General features: G+C 36.5%; 1 protein-coding gene across 6 annotated transcripts in view; it reads left to right on the top strand.

Annotated features, from left to right (window-relative positions):
• DCDC1 (doublecortin domain containing 1) overlaps positions 1 to 17,942 on the top strand; it is a 470,261-nt gene that overhangs the window by 202,949 nt on the left and 249,370 nt on the right. For all 6 annotated transcript variants that reach the window (XM_059875151.1, XM_015474817.3, XM_015474816.3 and 3 more), the window contains 2 exons: positions 2,125 to 2,217; positions 11,830 to 12,000. In XM_059875151.1, coding sequence (XP_059731134.1) covers positions 2,125 to 2,217; positions 11,830 to 12,000 — 264 coding nt within the window. The remainder of the gene's footprint in view (positions 1 to 2,124; positions 2,218 to 11,829; positions 12,001 to 17,942) is intronic.

Genomic DNA, 17,942 nt, shown 5'->3' with positions numbered 1-17,942 from the left:
CATGATGGTGTTTTCCCATTTTTATTGAGATATAATTAACGTATAGCCCCTGTGTAAGTTTATAGTGAATAGCATGATGACTTGAACTTCATTCATTGTGAAATGATTACCACAGTAAGTTTAAACATCCATCATTTCATATAGTTTAACATTTTTTTCCTTGTGAGCTCTTAGGACCTACTGTCAACTAACTTTCAAATATACCATGTTGTATCATAACTGAAGTTATCATGAATATCACATGATTTTTTTTTTTAAACTTGTTTTCAGTGGTTCTCAGTCTAGGAAAGGGAATGGCAAACATTGCCTGCTGTCCAAATTCAGTCTGTCACTTGTTTGTTTTTTTAAGTTTTATTGGGACATAGCCACACTCATTTATTTATTTATTATATATTTCATGCTACATTCCCTGGTGCTCAGACAGTAAATAATCTGCCTGCAATGTGAGATGGAGAAGGCTATGGCACCCCGCTCCAGTACTCTTGCCTGGAAAATCTACGGATGGAGGAGCCTGGTAGGCTGTAGTCCATGGGGTCGATAAGAGTCAGACACGACTGAGCGACTTCACTTTGACTTTTCACTTTGATGCATTGGAGAAGGAAATGGCAACCCACTGCAGTGTTCTTGCCTGGAGAATCCCAGGGACACAGGAGCCTAATGGCTGCTGTCTATGGGGTCGCACAGAGTCGGACATGACTGAAGGGACTTAGCAGCAGCAGCAGCAATGTGAGAGACCCAAGTTTGATCCCTGGGTTGGGAAGATCCCCTGGAGAAGGAAATGGCAACCCACTACAGTATTCTTGCCTGAAGAATTCCATGGACAGAGGAGCCTGGTGGGCTACAGTTCATGGGGTCACGAAGAGTCAGCATGACTGAGCAACTTTCACTCACTCACTCATTTTGTGCTACATGGGTAGAGTTGAGTAACTGCAAAAGAGACTTGTGTGCTTCCCTCTCCCCGGAACCTAAATATTTCTTATGGAAATGTTTGTCAACTCCTTATCTAGGGTGATCCTCAGGATCACCTAAGGATTCCTTAGGTTTTTCCCTTCTACCAAAACAGAATCTCTGATATACTGAGCTGTGTCACATATCAGTGGAAGAAAAGTTTACAGATTTGATACTATTCTTATAGCATTGACCCCTGCCCCCATTTTATCCCAAATAGAGGAGTGGGTCTTCAGGCAGGGTATAGATTTAAGATTCCTGTTAACTCAAACATGATTTGTTAGGCTTATTATTGAGAAAGCCTATTTAAAACAACAACGCCATTAACAAAACAAAACAAAAAGCATGATCATTAATTCATTCTTAATATTCAGTAAGAAGATAGTCTATGGCATGTCTGTTACTTAAGAACTGTTAAATATTTCAGTTTAGAAGTTTCTGTATTAGGCTGTTGCTTTCTTTCTTCCTGTCATTACCAGTCTGTTGAGTGAATATTATTGTATGAGTTTAGCTTTTTCCTTTTTTTTTTGGAAATAGCATTTTGTTTTGATGGGGATTGTTTATAAAGAATGAGTCACATTCACTTTTTTGTAACAGAAGTCTATAGCAGTACTGTAGAAAATCTTTATCTGGCTTTGTTCATGGAGCAGGTTGGAAATAACTATTAGGTATTTTAAGATACCGCATACTCTTTGTGGTTAAATACTGTAAATCATTCTGAACTGTTCTAGAGTGAATTGACATTTGTTTTTGGTTTATATCCTTGAATTCTTATCCTGACATAACAGCAACCAATTTATTCCCTCCTGGCAATGAAACACTTTACAGGAAATATCAGCCTAATTTTTAAAAATGTTGCTATGTTAATTCTGAAAAATGCTTTTAAAAAGTATTCACCAGTGTCAAATATTTGCTATTTGGAACCTCCTCCGAAATTATATTTTAGTGAGCTTAAAAACAATAAAAGTGGAAGTGCAAAATTCAGTGCTAAATGTTTTAAATATAAAAACATTTTGACTTATTTAATCTAAGTCGAATTAATTTTCACATACATATAAGCCAAATTAATTTGAAATCACCTTCCATGATAATGCTAAATTAGTTGTTTGAATAAATGTTGCTATTAGTTGTCAATATATGCCACTTTTCATGTCATTTGCTTTTTTTTTTTCCTAGTTGAAACTGGCTGTGAATGAACAGAAAGGGAAAGTTACTGAAAAAGTCATTCTTTCAATGACAGTGAAAGAACACCGTCAGGCGCAAGCAGAAGTAAGGAACTTAATTTTTAAACTGTACCATAAAACTGCAATAAGTACTAATTGTAAAATTAAGACAAATTTTACTTGGGTTTGGTAGTGAACCAACTATAGTCATCTGATAATAACAATGAAAAAAACTGGTCAAAACTGGAAATTATTTTATTGATATAGGCACCGTGAAAAATAATGATGTTCTTGAAGGAATTAATCATATTATAATTTTCTTATACTACTTATAAATGTTTTCTCATAAATTTCCTAAATTAGGAAATTATTACATGCAACCAGAATCTGGGAATTACAGAATGTGCTAACATAGGAAAAATATTACAATTTTATTGAACTTCAAATAAATAATAAAATCTTATTTTTATTTTCTGACTTTCTAGGAATAGAGTTATCTTTCTGTATTTGAAGAATGTTAGCAATGTTATCTTTTATCTCAAAAAAACTGTAGTTTATAAATGTTAAGGCTAAGTGAGCTAATCATAAGATTCTGTAGGCAATATTGTAATGAACTATTAAAGCGGGGCTTCTTCTCTCCAAAGCTCATGCTGTGAAGTTGACAGCATATTCCATAAATGAAATAATAATACAAAATTGGTGTTAGACAAAAGGGGAAAATGATTTTCATGTAGTTTCCTGGAATGCAAAAGCATTTAATCTTTGTGAGGAAAGATCATGAATTTGCTAATTTCCATGTACTACTGTCAGTAAATAAAATCTATAAGCAACTTAAAGAATAAAGAGAGCATGAATATTTAAAAATTAAACTTTCATGTAATTTTCTTTTGACATTTTGGCAAAGAAATCTATCCAAGCTTTGGGGTTTTAATATTTTCTTATCACTGTAATTGTGTTTCCTTTGCTAGCTGTGTATTTTACAATAGATGAACAGGTGTAACGCATCAAATTTTCCTGAGTGAATTCAACTTTTTAAGTTAGAGACTATATTAATATTTGAGACTTATATATGTACAGTATTAAATATTATATTGTAAACACTGATTGGAAATCTCAGTATAAAATATTTCAAAAAACAAAAACAATTTTATAGATTTAAGTTATAGTTCTGATTCATTTCACTTAATATTAGAAGTGATTACACTTAATTTAACAAGTTAAAAACTAGGTTGTTAGTTATAAATTAAAGAGATATTGTTCTCTGTGTGATTTTTATCACAGAAGAAGAGTTTTATTAAATTTTCACAGTAAATTTAAAATGAATCTATCATATATGTTGATATGGTCAACTTTAGGAAATGGAAATAAAAAATCTCTAGTTGAATTAGCATAATTAAAATTATATCTGTAGTAACAAGATATTGGAGAATAAATAGAAAACAATCTAAAAGAATGAACAGATTAAATATTTTTTACATTTTAAATATTATAGTTATTCTGCTCTTTGATATTTTATGTAAAACTACAATTTCAATGGAACTGAAGACGACGTGGTGCAAGAAAATGATCATTATGCTAAAAATATAATCTTTAATGCCACCTTGTTAGCAAAGCTGGAAATGAAAATTATTTTTTCTGTAAAATTCAAACATTATTAATGCTTATTTGACATTCCTTCTTTATTATCAGCTTAATGTTTATTTGGTATTTATATCCATCACTATTCCTCCTTCAAAAGGACTTATTTAGTCACATATTTGCCTAATCAGTTATGGCTCCAAATGCCTTTTGTTTGCTTCAAAAATCAAACATGTGTGTGTGTGTGTGTGTGTGTGTGTAATAATCTCTAAATACATTCCATACACTATGAGAATACTTTCTATGTCATTAATTTGATGGTGATTATATTTTGATGTGTAAGTCAGTGACATCAAGTTTTGTCCTAATTCATATCCAGAGATGTTAAATCATGATGGTAAAGAGAAAAGAAAAAATGTGGGGGATGAGGAGATTGTTTCAACATTTCTTTTTGCTCACAGTTTAAAAATTTTACAAAAAGGCAATGGCACCCCACTCCAGTACTCTTGCCTGGAAATTCCCATGGATGGAGGAGCCTGGTGGGCTGCAGTCCATGGGGTTGCTAAGAGTTGGACACGACTGAGCGACTTCACTTTCACTTTTCACTTTCATGCATTGGAGAAGGAAATGGCAACCCACTCCAGTGTTCTTGCCTGGAGAATCCCAGGGACGGGGGAGCCTGGTGGGCTGCCGTCTCTGGGGTCGCACAGAGTCAGACACGACTGACGCGACTTAGCAGCAGCAGCAGCAGATGTATTTCAAAACCTAAAGTAAACATCATAAAATCTGAATTTAGATTTCTTCTACCTGTAGTTTCATCTTAAAATCTTAATTTATTTTATGTAATTTTTCTACATGAAAACTGTGAATAATAATAATATATGTATCATAAGACTACTTTGAGGTAGAGCAAGCCTTTTGGAAATGATCTGCTGGATATCTGAATATAATTTTTTATTGTCAGTTTAAAAGTGTGTCATTCCAGATTCTCTGAAAAGTTGACACCAAGATGGAACTTAAAATGTGTATGGGTTTTAATTGAGGGCAGAAGGAGAAGAGGGTGATAGGGGATGGTTGGGTGGCATCACTGACTCAATGGACATGAGTTTGAGCAAACTCTGGGAGATAGTGAAGGACAGGGAAGCCTGGCATGCTGCAGTTCATGGGGTCACAAAGAGTCTGACACAACTTAGTGACTGAACAACAACAATGCTCTCACAGGCATTTCTTCTATTAAAATCCATACTAGGGAGAGCTCTAAGTAATACTGGGAGACCTGTCAGACTGAAATGCAGGCTTCAAGTAGAGTGAAGGAGAGAGGAAGGGAAGACTGGGTGGAAGTCTGTTGTGCAAGCTGAGGAGCATGTGGCGAAGCTGGTGACACATGCTTGAGTCAAGGTTGTCCATCAGAGGAGTGTTGTGACTCCCTGGATTGGACTTGTTTTAGTGTCTTTGGCCACTGGTGCCTACCTGGTGATGGATGTAAAAGCATAATAGCTTGGACCCTGGGTCAGTTATGGTCCTGTAGTTAGAGGCTTGTGACACGCATTCTTGTTGCTTCCTCAAAAGTTATAGTTGATATCATCCTTATTGCCTTCATCATAGCCTTCTTGCTAAGTAAGTTACAAAAATATTTTTAAATGTCTTTATTTTCAGTCACCCCTTTCCCCATGAGTTGATGGGAATGTTGGACTCTTAAATAGGCCTAAGGCAGTGCATAAATGACCTCTGGTTGGAAACAAGATAGAACTCCTTCCAAAATAATTTCCCATTAACAAGTTGAGAGTAGTGACAGTGATTGGAATAAGAGATGGTATACACTTCAGTTTTCCTGGTAGTTACACTGTAGCTCATCCTTAACTTTAAGATTAAGAGATACTTAATTTTGCTCAGAGGTTCCCATGTCTTTTCTAGTCTTTGTTCATCAAGTCTGGTTACATTCACTTCTCAGCCTAAAAAAACACTGTACTCTGTACCTGAAACAAATAAGAGATTTTAGGGAGTTTAAAACACCTATTTTTATCTCCCAGTTCCCCTTCTGTTTTTTTTTTTTTTTTTAATTATGCTGTAAATTAGAAAGTGTCTTGGTCTTAAGTTTAAGCACTGACCTGCCTTTGGGACCATCCCATATGTTGTATGCCCAGATGGTGTTTCCTAGCATGGAGGCTGCTGCCCTTTTGTGCTGATTCCAAGTGACAATTTGGTACAAAGTGCTCTGGAGTCTCCTCACTGACATATACGGACTCAAAGCCACACAGCATTCAGACCAACAGCTAAACTCAACATCTAGTGAGAAGCTAGATGCTCACGCAAAGAGTGAGGAGTGAGGAACTTTCCTCACTCAAAAGCCAGGAGCTCCTCAAAGAGTCATTCATAATAGTGAAAATACAGTATTCACAATGTATGGTTTAGAATGTACACCTTTCATAGGTATACTTTTAAGAATGATTATACATCAATTAATATTTTGTACTCACTCTAAATCATCTTGAGACTTTAATTAAATTCAAGAGTTGCATGAACATATCACAGAAACACAACCAAACTGCCCTACGTGTATGTTTATTGACAGGTGTGCATTTGCATTCTTTCAGAAGTTTAGTTTGTTTCCTCATCAGAATACTGTTTGGTTTTTTTTTTTGCTACCTTCTGCTCTTTTGTCACTCTCCCAAATTCTGTACAAGTGTCACTTCCGTGCTGCATTTCCACAGAGAATGAAGAGTAGAATGTGTAGGCTTTCTACTGCACAATGAGATGGTGCATTTTTTTCAACATATGCATACGTAAGCCTTCTTTTGTGAATGGGACTGATAGGGTCAGATAATGTTTAAAGGGAAAGGCTTTATGTCTCTCAGGCCTCTATGTTTCCACATGGATGCTCCCACACACACATAGATTGAATTATGAACAGACCCATTAATGCTGGGATCACAGAAGGTCAAGTTTTGTCTTTTTTTTTACCCCCATTCACATAGCCTTTGTAGAGAGGGAGAAAAAAAAGGGATTTGCACGAAAAAAAGATTCATGATGAAGAATTTTAAACATATTCCCCCTTTTAGCAACATCTGTGATTTGAAAAAAAAATCGTGTCATGTAAAATGATTTAGAAATATTGTTTTACCTACCCAATTTTGGTATATGAATTATTTCATGCATAGTGTTATCTTTAAGGGTAACACATGTTATCATAATAACTGAGAAAAAATGTAGCACTTTCAGAATAAAAGGCCTTATGAATATGTAAAGTAACAAAGTTTGAATAAAATTGGATGGAAACTTCATCAAAACATCAGTGGCAGAATTCTTGATATATGTTCTCCTATGTTTAAGATGTAAGTTAATCTTTGCTATGGCATCTTATTTGATAATTTTAAGTTATTAAAAAAAGGTCATAATTAGTATAATTATGCTTCACATACATTAACAGATAATCATACAGCCAAGGAAAATAGCAAAAATGATAGAGAAATGTTTTGAAGCAACAAGAATTTATAGGAAATGAAACTTTAAGGCTCTAACCAATAGCCCTTTAGAATGCAAATGACATCATCAATTGTATGGTTGGTTGATTTCTGATGTCACATGAAATCCCCTATCAGTGAAAGGCTATGAATTGTGACAGTAAAGCCAGTCATGTATAAAAATGCTCTCAAATCAAAGCCTGAAATTCCTCCTTTTTTTTTCTTTTGGTGGCGTGCTATAGCATTAGGTACAGTATATAAAATTAAAGAGAAAAGTATTATTGACTAGCAAAATATATTGCATGTTCCTTAGTATATTTTTAAGACTACATAAAATTATTTCTTTTTGAATTATATGGTACCGGGTATAGGTTCAAAGAGGATGCTTTCCAGAAGTAGCGTGCGTGCATGCTCAGTCATGTCCACTCTTTGTGACCCCCATGGACTATATAGCCCCTCAGGCTCCTCTGTCCATGGAATTTTCCAAGCAAGAATACTGGAGTGGGTTGCCATTTCCTTCTCCAAGGGATCTTCTTGACCCAAGGATCAAACCTGCAACTCCTGTGTCTCCTGTATTGGCAGGCAGATTCTTTACCACTGCCTTTACTCTACTGGGAAGCCCAAGTAGAATCTATTTAAGGCATTTGAATATTAGATTTAATTTTGTCAGATAACTGTAAGAGCAAGTCACCTGGTCTGCTTTGGTCTCTAGCTTTGGTATGATAGATACTGTTATCCATCATCTTTGAGGATAATACTGCTAGAAGGTAGTATTGTAAAGATAAAGATGAAAACATTGACTAAAATTGAATCAGTTATCACTGCCATATCTTAAGTTTCGCAATTTTCTTATAGAGTTAACTGTATTTGGGAAGCATAGAACTTGGTTCCAGAAAGTAAGAAAAAGTCTTGAATCTTGAAGAGCAAGATGAAGAAGGCAGTAGGGTTGGTGAAGTGTAGGAAGGGAGGAAGGAGCTACTTGGAAGGTTCATTATACTATTGGAGGTAGATTAATTAGGTGGAGATGGCAGGATGGCTTAGAGAGGGAGAGGTTAGGACAGGGACCACTCAGTATTTATTTTGAAATGCCAGTAATGGGAGGGGATGAGGAGACGAAGAATTGGGCCAGAGTATTACTTAATAAGAAAAGCAAGGAAAGAGAGGAAATATGTGTTTATAAGAAGGGTTGATAAAGTACAGCCCAGGGGCCAAATCCAGCCCATTACTTGTTTTTCTAAATAAGGTTTTATTGGAACATAGCCTTGTCAATTTGTTTACATATTGTCCGTGGCTGCTCTCAAAGTATAGCTGCAGGGTCAAATGGTTGGTTTGTTTGTTTGTTTAATATTTATTTATTCATTCAGTGCTTTGGGTCTTAGCTGTGGCACAAGGGGTTTTCTATCTTTGTTGCAACATGTGGAATATTCACCTGATTAGGAATTGAACCTGGGGCCCCTGCATTTGGAGTACAGAGTCTTTGCCAATGGACCACCAGGGACCACCAGGGAAGTCCCCAGGGTTGAGTAGTTTTGATGGAGACATTTTAACACAAAACTGAAAATATTTATTATCTGGCTCTTACAAAGAAGTTTGCCAACACTTTATTTAGGAGAAAGCATTGCTTAAAGGAAGCAAGTGGTTGGTCACATAGGGACAAATAAGAAACTGCCCCCCCCCCAAAAGGAATAATTTAGTTTTCTTATATGAATATAATGCTTCTAAAGTTCTTCAGTCTGTTCAGTTCAGCTGCTCAGTCATGTCCAACTGTTTGCAACACCATGGATTGTAGCCCGCCAGGCTTCCCTGTCCATCACCAGCTCCCGTAGCTTGCTCAAACTCATGTCCATCTAGTCGGTGAAGCCATCCAACCATCTTATCCTCTGTCATCCCCTTCTCCTCCTGCCTTCAATCTTTCCCAATATCAGGGTCTTTTCCAGTGAGTTGGCTCTTCTCATCAGGTAGCCAAAGTATTGGAGTTTCAGCTTCAGCATCAGTCCTTCCAATGAATATTCAGGGTTTATTTCCTTTAGAATTGACTGGTTTGATCTCCTTGCAGTCCAAGGGGCTCTCAAGAGTCTTCTCCAACACCACAGTTCAAAAGAATCAATTCTTCGTACTCAGTTTTTTTTATGGCCCAACTGTCACATCCATACATGACTACTGGAAAAACTGTAGCTTTGACTAGACCTTTGTTGGCAAGGTAATGTCTCTGCTTTTGAATATGCTGCTGAGGTTTGTCACAGCTTTTCTTCCAAGGAGTAAGCAGTCACCATCTGCAGTGATTTGGGAGCCCAAGAAAATAAAGTCGGTCACTGTTTCCATTGATCCCCAGCTATCTGCCAGGAAGTGATGGGGCCGGATGACATGATCTTCATTTTTTGAATGTTGAGTTTTAAGCCAGCTTTTTCACTCTCCTCTTTCACTTTCATCAAGAAGCTGTTTAGTTCCTCTTCACTTTCTGCCATAAGGGTGGTGTCATCTGCATATCTGAGGTTATTGACATTTCTCCTGGAAATCTTGATTCCAGCTCTTGCTTCATCCAGGCTGGCATTTCTCATGATGTACTCTGCATATAAGTTAAATAAGCAGATTGACAATATGTAGCCTTGACGTACTCCTTTCCTAATTTGGAACCAGTCTGTTGTTCCATGTCCGGTTCTAACTGTTGCTTCTTGACTAGCACAGATTTTTCGGTAGCAGATAAGGCGGTCTGGTATTCCCACCTCTAAGAATTTTCCAGTTTGTTGTGATCACACAGTCAAAGGCTTTACTGTAATCAATGAAGCAGAAGTAGATAGATGTTTTTCTGGCATTCTCTTACTTTGTCTATGATCCAATGGATGTTGGCAATTTGATCTCTGGTTCCCCTGCCTTTTCTAAATCCAATTTGAACATCTGGAAGTTCTCAGTTCACATGCTATTGAAGCCTAGCTTGGAGAATTTTGAGCATTGCTTTGCTAGTGTATGAGATGAGTGCAGTAGTGCACTAGTTTGAACATTCTTTGGCATTGGCTGTCTTTGGGATTGGAATGAAAACTGACCTTTTCCAGTCCTGTGGCCACTGCTGAATTTTCCAAATTTGCTGGCATATTGAGTCCAGCACTTTAACATCATTCTTGAGAAAAGTAAAATATAATTGAGTATTATATATGTATATATACATAATATCATTATCATATGTATAGGTTTCAAATTAACTAGGCAAAATAGAAAAGTAAATATTCAAATACTATGGATAACAGTACAGACTTGCTTTCATTTACTTTCCTGAAATTCTTGTGGGAGGGATAGAAATCATTGACTTAACATTAGAGTTGGTTGGGACAAATGCCATATTTTTAGCTGAGACAGAAAGAGAATGAACTGTCAGAACATGAGAGACTCTTGAAGAATGATTTCTTATTTTACCTGTGGACACTGAAGTAAGGTTGAGAATCTATGTGATACTTTCAAGACCAAGAAAGACAGTTAAAAATTAATATGCAGAAAATTACTCTATTTAAAAATGTAAACACTGTAATAATATAACATGTATGTGAGACTTTATAGGTTACCCGTTGTGTTGTCCGTTCTTTAGTCTCATCTAACTCTTAGTATGGTAAGGGCAATATTAGTCCTCACTTGTGGATGAGGGTCTTATTACCTGTTCAAAATCTCTCAGTCAGCCAGGATTTTAACTCAAGATTTCAAAAAGTCCATGCCTTGTTCAGAGTCATTCATAACTCTAGATGGGTCCAATTTGATCACTTTAAAGAGTCGTGGATAAACTGAACTTCTGCTTTTCATCTCTTTTGGTCACTACCCTATATCGATCAATGTTTATGTAAGAATCCAATCTATTAGAATATAAGGTTGTATAGCATAATGAAAAGTCAAAGAATTGTAATGATTTTAATTTGCTAACTATATGGATTAAAATATTAACTTACTATTTTTGATAGTAATCCATAAGTCAAGTTCTTGACTCTTAAATATGTTGATTAGAAATCCAGAAATTTAAATACAAAGGGTAAATGTCTCTAAACCTTTGCTGTTTCTGAAAAATTCTATGCATCATTCTGAAATGTATATATATTCAAAATATTGTCTAGAATATTCAGAATATTGTCTTTGAAGTATGGATATTTTGAAAAATTATATTTATGAAATTTGGAAAATTATATTTTGAAGCATTTGGAAGGAAGAAAATAAATTGTTTCATTTGAAAGGCCCACACAATGTTAATAAAGTTAACATATGTATTAAAAATTTAAAGGTAACTTACAGATGGCAAAATAAAATATTCTAGAAACTAAGGTATATAAAATAGAATTAAATATTGTCATTGATACATATATTTGATTATTTAAAGTCTTAGAGAGGTCTTATTCTGTTAAGCAGCTTAAAAGTCCTTGGCAAACTTGTAAGATGTATATGTTTCTTTCTGTATCTAGAAAGCAATTGTAAATAGGTAGCTGTTCCATATTATTAAAATTCAAAATTAGAAATCTTCCCATAAGTAAAATTTGTTAATGAAGGAATGTATATATCATCTGTTCACTTTACTTGAACATAGATCTGTGCTCAGATTCTTACATTGAAGTCATTTCCCTCACATCAAACTAGGCACTCAAAAATCTAATAGGTGTGACATCAACAATTACTACTTGCTAACAACGCTTGTAATTTAACCCCTTCAGGTGAACAGGCTGATTGATGAATTGCAGACAGCTATCAAAAGCAACAGAGGTCATCTCTCTAAACTTGGCCCCCAATTACAGGCTGAGCAGGAGCAATTCTCCTCTTATGTCTACCAACACATTAAAAGCCTTCCAGCAAACACTCTTATCCCAGGAGGCCTGCAGCTCAAGGTGGGTGTCATTCTGTGACTATCAATGGGTTCAGCCAGAGACAAAACACTCTGCTCCATTTGGAGACCCTTGTAACAATGCCACTCAGCTTGAATTTCTTTTTCTGTTGTCTTCCTCAAACTGGAGTTTGAATTACAAGTGCTAATATTACCATCAAGGAACTATGTTTTAAAAGAAAATATCTAGAGGTCTTTGAAATATGGATTTATCAACTTTAGTTTTCAACCCAGAGAAGCAATTTTAATGAAGAAATTTAATCACTGAACATTTATGTGCTTCTCCAAGAAACATATATTTTTCACAGGAGTCACTGTGTATTTCCATTTTTAAAAATAACTTATTTGGAGAATGGACAAGCTTTAATAATTGACAGACAGTGGCAATAGGAATTAAAGGTGAAGGGCCAGGTGACTGATTCATGTTCAAACTACATTTCCAGGGAAAAAGATCTGTATTGGATAAGTGTGACACATGTCTGAGTTCACTTGGTAAAATCAATACTTCAGAATATACTGGGAAAAAAGGTGAATTGGTTATCTGTCAGGACAAGATGGCTAAATGTCCTAGACTACTCTTTGCTATTGCATCTTTGGAAAAGAAAAAAAGAATTCATATTCGGCTAAAGTGGTTTATGTACTGGAAGTTTAGGTAAATACTTTTATCATAATAGTGTATCCATATTAAATATATCAAGTTAAGATTGTTCTATAATTTCATATCTCATATTTTGAAAGACTATAATGAGTAAAATTAAATTAATCTGAGCATGGCACTTTTCCCTCTAAAGAACCATTACTACAACTCTTCATTTCCTTTTGATTATGTTTATATTTGAATGTTATTAATATTCAAAGTAATTGTATTTTGATCAGCCTTTATATCTACAGTTCCCCTTAATATTCAGTCTTATTCTGCAAGTAACATGGTAAACATTACATTTTCTGTCTATAACTTATTTCTTTAACAGAATTCCTTGTTTGCATTTTGAATGAGAATATTACCATGTAAAAATTGACCTTTGGGGAAGTGTAATTCCAAGATAAACAAATGATCATTTATCTCTTATAGTCTGTGCTAGTCAGCTAAAGGTTTAGGAAATGATGTTCAAGACATCAAGGTCAAGTAGTCCAGTAGTTCTTTTGCTGATTGCTGACTTGGTTACAGATCCAGGCTTCCATTTTGCACCTAACTGTAACGTCTGAAGCCATAAAACTCCTAGAAAAACTATGCTTCCTGCGTGCTGCCTTAGTCTTAGCAGTATATATTTTTGGAGATCTTCAGGCAGGGGTACCAAAAGCAAAAATAAACAAATGGGACTACACCAAACAAAAGAGCTTTTGCACATCAAAGGAAACCATCAACAAAATGAAAAAAAAAATACTGAATGGGAGAAGATGTTTGCAAAGGACGTATCCAAGAAGGGATTAATATCCAAACTATATAAAGAACTCACACAGTGTCAAGAAACACAAGAAATTCAATTAAAAAATAGGCAAAGAACCTGAATAGTTATTTTTCCAAGGAAGACATACAGATGACTAATAGACACATGAAAGGATGCTCAGCATCACTAATCATCAGGGATCTGCAAATCAAAATGACATGCAAAAAACAATGAGATATCACCTCATACCTGTCATAAATTGCTGTTATCAAGAAGATAACAGAAAAACAAGTGTCAGTGAGGATGATGGAGAAAAGAAATCCTCGAACATTGTTGGTGGAATTGTAAATTGGTGCAGCTGCTATGGAAAACAGTATGGAAGTTCCTCAAAAAGTTAAAAATAGAACTGCCATACAATTCACACTTCCACTTCTGGGCATTTATCTGAAGGAACAAAAAAAAAAAAACAACACTTATTTGAAAAGATATATGCACTGCTATGTTCATTACAGCATTATTTACAATAGCCAAGAAATGGAAGCAACCTAAGTATATATTGATAGACGACTGGATAAGGATGTTTTATGTATATTATATGAACATACACACACACACACACAGACACACACACACACAATGGAATGTTGCTCAACCATAAAAAGAATGAAATCTTGTCATTTGCAGCAACATGGATAGACCCACAGGGCATTCTGCTAAATAAAATGACATGTAGACAAATACTATATGATTTCACTTATATGTGGAATCTTTTCATACTGTTCATGGAGTTCTCAAGGCAAGAATACTGAAGTGGTTTGCCATTCCCTTCTCCAGTGGGCCACATTTTTTGTCAGAACTCTCCATCATGACCCATCCGTCTTGGGTGGCCCTGCATGGCATGGCTCATAGTTTCATGGCCCCCTGATGTGAAGAACTGACTGACTGGAAAAGACCCTGATGTTGGAAAAGATTGAAGGCAGGAGGAGAAGAGGACAACAGAGAATGAGATAGTTGGATGGCATCACTGACTCGATGGACATGAGTTTGAGAAAGCTCTGGGAGTTGGTGATGGACAGGGAAACCTGGAGGGCTACAGTCCATTGGGTTGCAAAGAGTCATACATGACTGAGTGACTGAACTGAGCTGAACTGATATGTGGAATCTATAAAAACAAAACAAAAACAGACTTAGATATAGAGAACAAACGTGGTTACCAGAGGGTGGGGGTTGTGGGGGATTGGGCAGATTAGAGGAAGGGCATGAAGTACAAACTTCCAGTTATTAAATAAATACACCACAGGGAGGTAATGTATAGCACAGGGACTATAATCAATGTGTGTGTGTGTTAGTCGCTCAGCCGTGTCCTCTTTCCAACCCTGTGGACTGTAGCCTGCCGAGTTGCTCTGTCCATGGAATTCTGCAAACAAGAATACTGGAATGGTTTGCCACTCCCTTCTCCAGGGGACCTTCCCAACCCAGAGATAAAACGTGGGTCTCCTGCATTGCAGGTAGATTCTTTATTGTCCAAGCCACTAGGGAAGTCCATAGTCAATAGTATTGGAATACCTTTTTTATATGATGATGTATGGGTCACTAGACTTAATCATGGTGATCAATTCATAATGTGTATGTATCAGATCACCATGTTGTACACCTGAAACTAAAGTTGTATGTCAACTGTGTGTGTTTAATCAGTTGTGTCCAACTCTTTGGGACCCATGGACTATAGCCGGCCAGGCTCCTCTGTCCAAGGGTTTCTCCAGACAAGAATACTGGAGTGGGTACTAGAGAAGGAAATGGCAACACACTCCAGGATTCTTGCCCAGAGAATGACTGACTGACTGAGCACTCAGCAACCATTCCCTGCTCCTGGGGGTCTTGCCGACCCAGGGATTGAACCTGGTCTCCTGCATTGCTGGTGGATTCTTTACCATACTTCAATTAAAAAAGGGAAAAAAAATAACGAAAAAACAAAATGAAACAACACAAAACCAAAGATTCCTGCAAACAATACTTCTTCGTTTCAGAGCTCAACATTTGCCTTTCCCTAACAGAGCTGTGCCAGGACAGGTACAGGGAACTTTCATTTTATTTCTCCCCTTTTTTGAGCTTCGTCTTTCCCCATCAGCTCTATGATTGCAATCCTGTGTTTACAGGAAAACAATTACCTGCAACACAGACCCTCTCAAACCATTTCAAATAAAAGGAGGGTTTGTTGAAAACATGTAAAGATGTCTCACAGAAAATGAAAACCAGGAAATACAGCTGATTCTCACAAGTCACTTCTTTTCCATACCTCCTTTTCCTGAAGCCCTATGATCTTCTCTCTCCTCATCTTTCTGAGCTTTGAAATTTCTCTTTTCTGTCTCCAAGCTGGCTTTCTCTTTTTACTCCTTTGTTTGTATATGAGGAAAATTGTGGCCCCTTGTTGTTTTTCTGGCCCTAACTTTTTAGTTTAAATGGTCATCATCATTTGAATAGAGTCTTTGTGTCTCCTAGTTTAAATCATGTATAGAGAGAATCTGTTTGCATCAGTCCAGCCTTATCTAGGTCCCTGATGTCAACTCACCACCTGTAACCACTGAGGGTTGTGTGCAGTACAGGGCATAGAGGAGTTTCCAGTAATTAGTTTAGAAAGGGAAGTTGGTCATGAATGGCCTAAGTGATTGACATGTTTCTCATATATAATTAAATGGAACTTATAAATAAATTATTGTGTATTTTTTGTGGTAATGTATTCTCTCTTTTCCCTCTAGCCCCCATATTTTTGGGAGTAGATGTTTGGACTGCAGGAAAAGACATTGAGATCTGTAGTTTTCTAAGCTAATTCTTACATCTGAAATAGCCAGGTAGTAGAGACAAAACTGGATTAGCAAAGTATACCCTAAGTATTCAGAATTGCAAATCTCTTAGAATTGAGGAGTTTTTTCGTACTCTCCAGGTGAAGTGAAAGTCACTCAGTTGTGTCTAACTCTTTGTGATCCCATGTCCTATACAGTCCTTGGAATTCTCCAGGCCAGAATACTGGAGTAGATAGCCTTTCTCTTCTCCAGGGTATCTTCCCAACCCAGGGATCGGACCCAGGTCTCCCTCATTGCAGGCAGATTCTTTTTTTTTTTTAATTTAAATTTATTTATTTTAATTGGAGGTAATTACTTAACACTATTGTATTTGTTTTGCCATACATCAACATGAATCTGCCACGGGTATACACGTGTTCCCCATCCTGAACCCCCCCTTCCACTTCCCTCCCCATACCATCCCTCTGGGTCATCCCAGTGCACCAGCCCCAAGCATCCTGTATCCTGAATCGAACCTGGACTTGCGATTCATTTCTTATATGGTATTCTGTATGTTTCAATGTCGTTCTCCCAAATCATCCCACCCTCTCCCTCTCCCACAGAGTCCAAAAGACTGTTCTATACATCTGTGTCTTTTGCTGTCTCGCATATAGGCCTATCGTTAACATCTTTCTAAATTCCGTATATATGCATTAGTATACTGTATTGGTGTTTTTCTTTCTGGCTTACTTCACTCTGTATAATAGGCTCCAGTTTCATCCACCTCATTAGAACTGATTCAAATGTATTCTTTTTAATGGCTGAGTAATACTCCATTGTGTGTATGTACCACAGCTTTCTTATCCATTCATCTGCTGATGGGCATCTAGGTTGCTTCCATGTCCTGGCTATTATAAACAGTGCTGCGATGAACACTGGGGTACATGTGTGTCTTTCAGTTCTGGTTTCCTCAGTATGTATGCCCAGCAGTGGGATTGCTGGGTCATAAGGCAGTTCTGTTTCTAGCTTTTTAAGGAATCTCCACACTGTTCTCCATAGTGGCTGTAGTAGTTTGCATTCCCACCAACAGTGTAAGAGGGTTCCCATTTCTCCACACCCTCTCCAGCATTTATTGCTTATAGACTTTTGGATCACAGCCATTCTGACTGGTGTGAAATGGTACCTCATTGTGGTTTTGATTTGCATTTCTCTGATAATGAGTGATGTTGAGCATCTTTTCATGTGTTTGTTAGCCCTCTGTATGTATTCTTTGGAGAAATGTCTATTTAGTTTTTGGCCCATTTTTTTGATTGGGTTATTTATTTTTCTGGTATTGAGCTACAGGAGTTGCTTGTATATTTTTGAGATTAGTTGTTTGTCAGTTGCTTCATTTGCTATTATTTTCTCCCATTCTGAAGGCTGTCTTTTCACCTTGCTTATAGTCTCTTTTGTTGTGCAGAAGCTTTTAATTTTAATTAGGTCCAATTTGTTTATTTTTGCTTTTATTTCCAATATTCTGGGAGGTGGGTCATAGAGGACCCTGCTGTGATGTATGTTGGAGAGTGTTTTGCCTATGTTCTCCTCTAAGAGTTTTATAGTTTCTGGTCTTACATTTAGATCTTTAATGCATTTTGAGTTTATTTTTGTGTATGGTGTTATAAAGTGTTCTAGTTTCATTCTTTTACAAGTGGTTGACCAGTATTCCCAGCACCACTTGTTAAAGAGAGTGTCTTTTTTCCATTGTATATTCTTGCCTCCTTTGTCAAAGATAAGGTGTC

Source organism: Bos taurus, chromosome 15 (genome assembly GCF_002263795.3).
Source record: "Bos taurus isolate L1 Dominette 01449 registration number 42190680 breed Hereford chromosome 15, ARS-UCD2.0, whole genome shotgun sequence".
Classification (NCBI taxonomy): domain Eukaryota; kingdom Metazoa; phylum Chordata; class Mammalia; order Artiodactyla; family Bovidae; genus Bos; species Bos taurus.
Note: the sequence above shows the minus strand (reverse complement) of the source record. Positions and strands in the feature narration are given on the sequence as shown.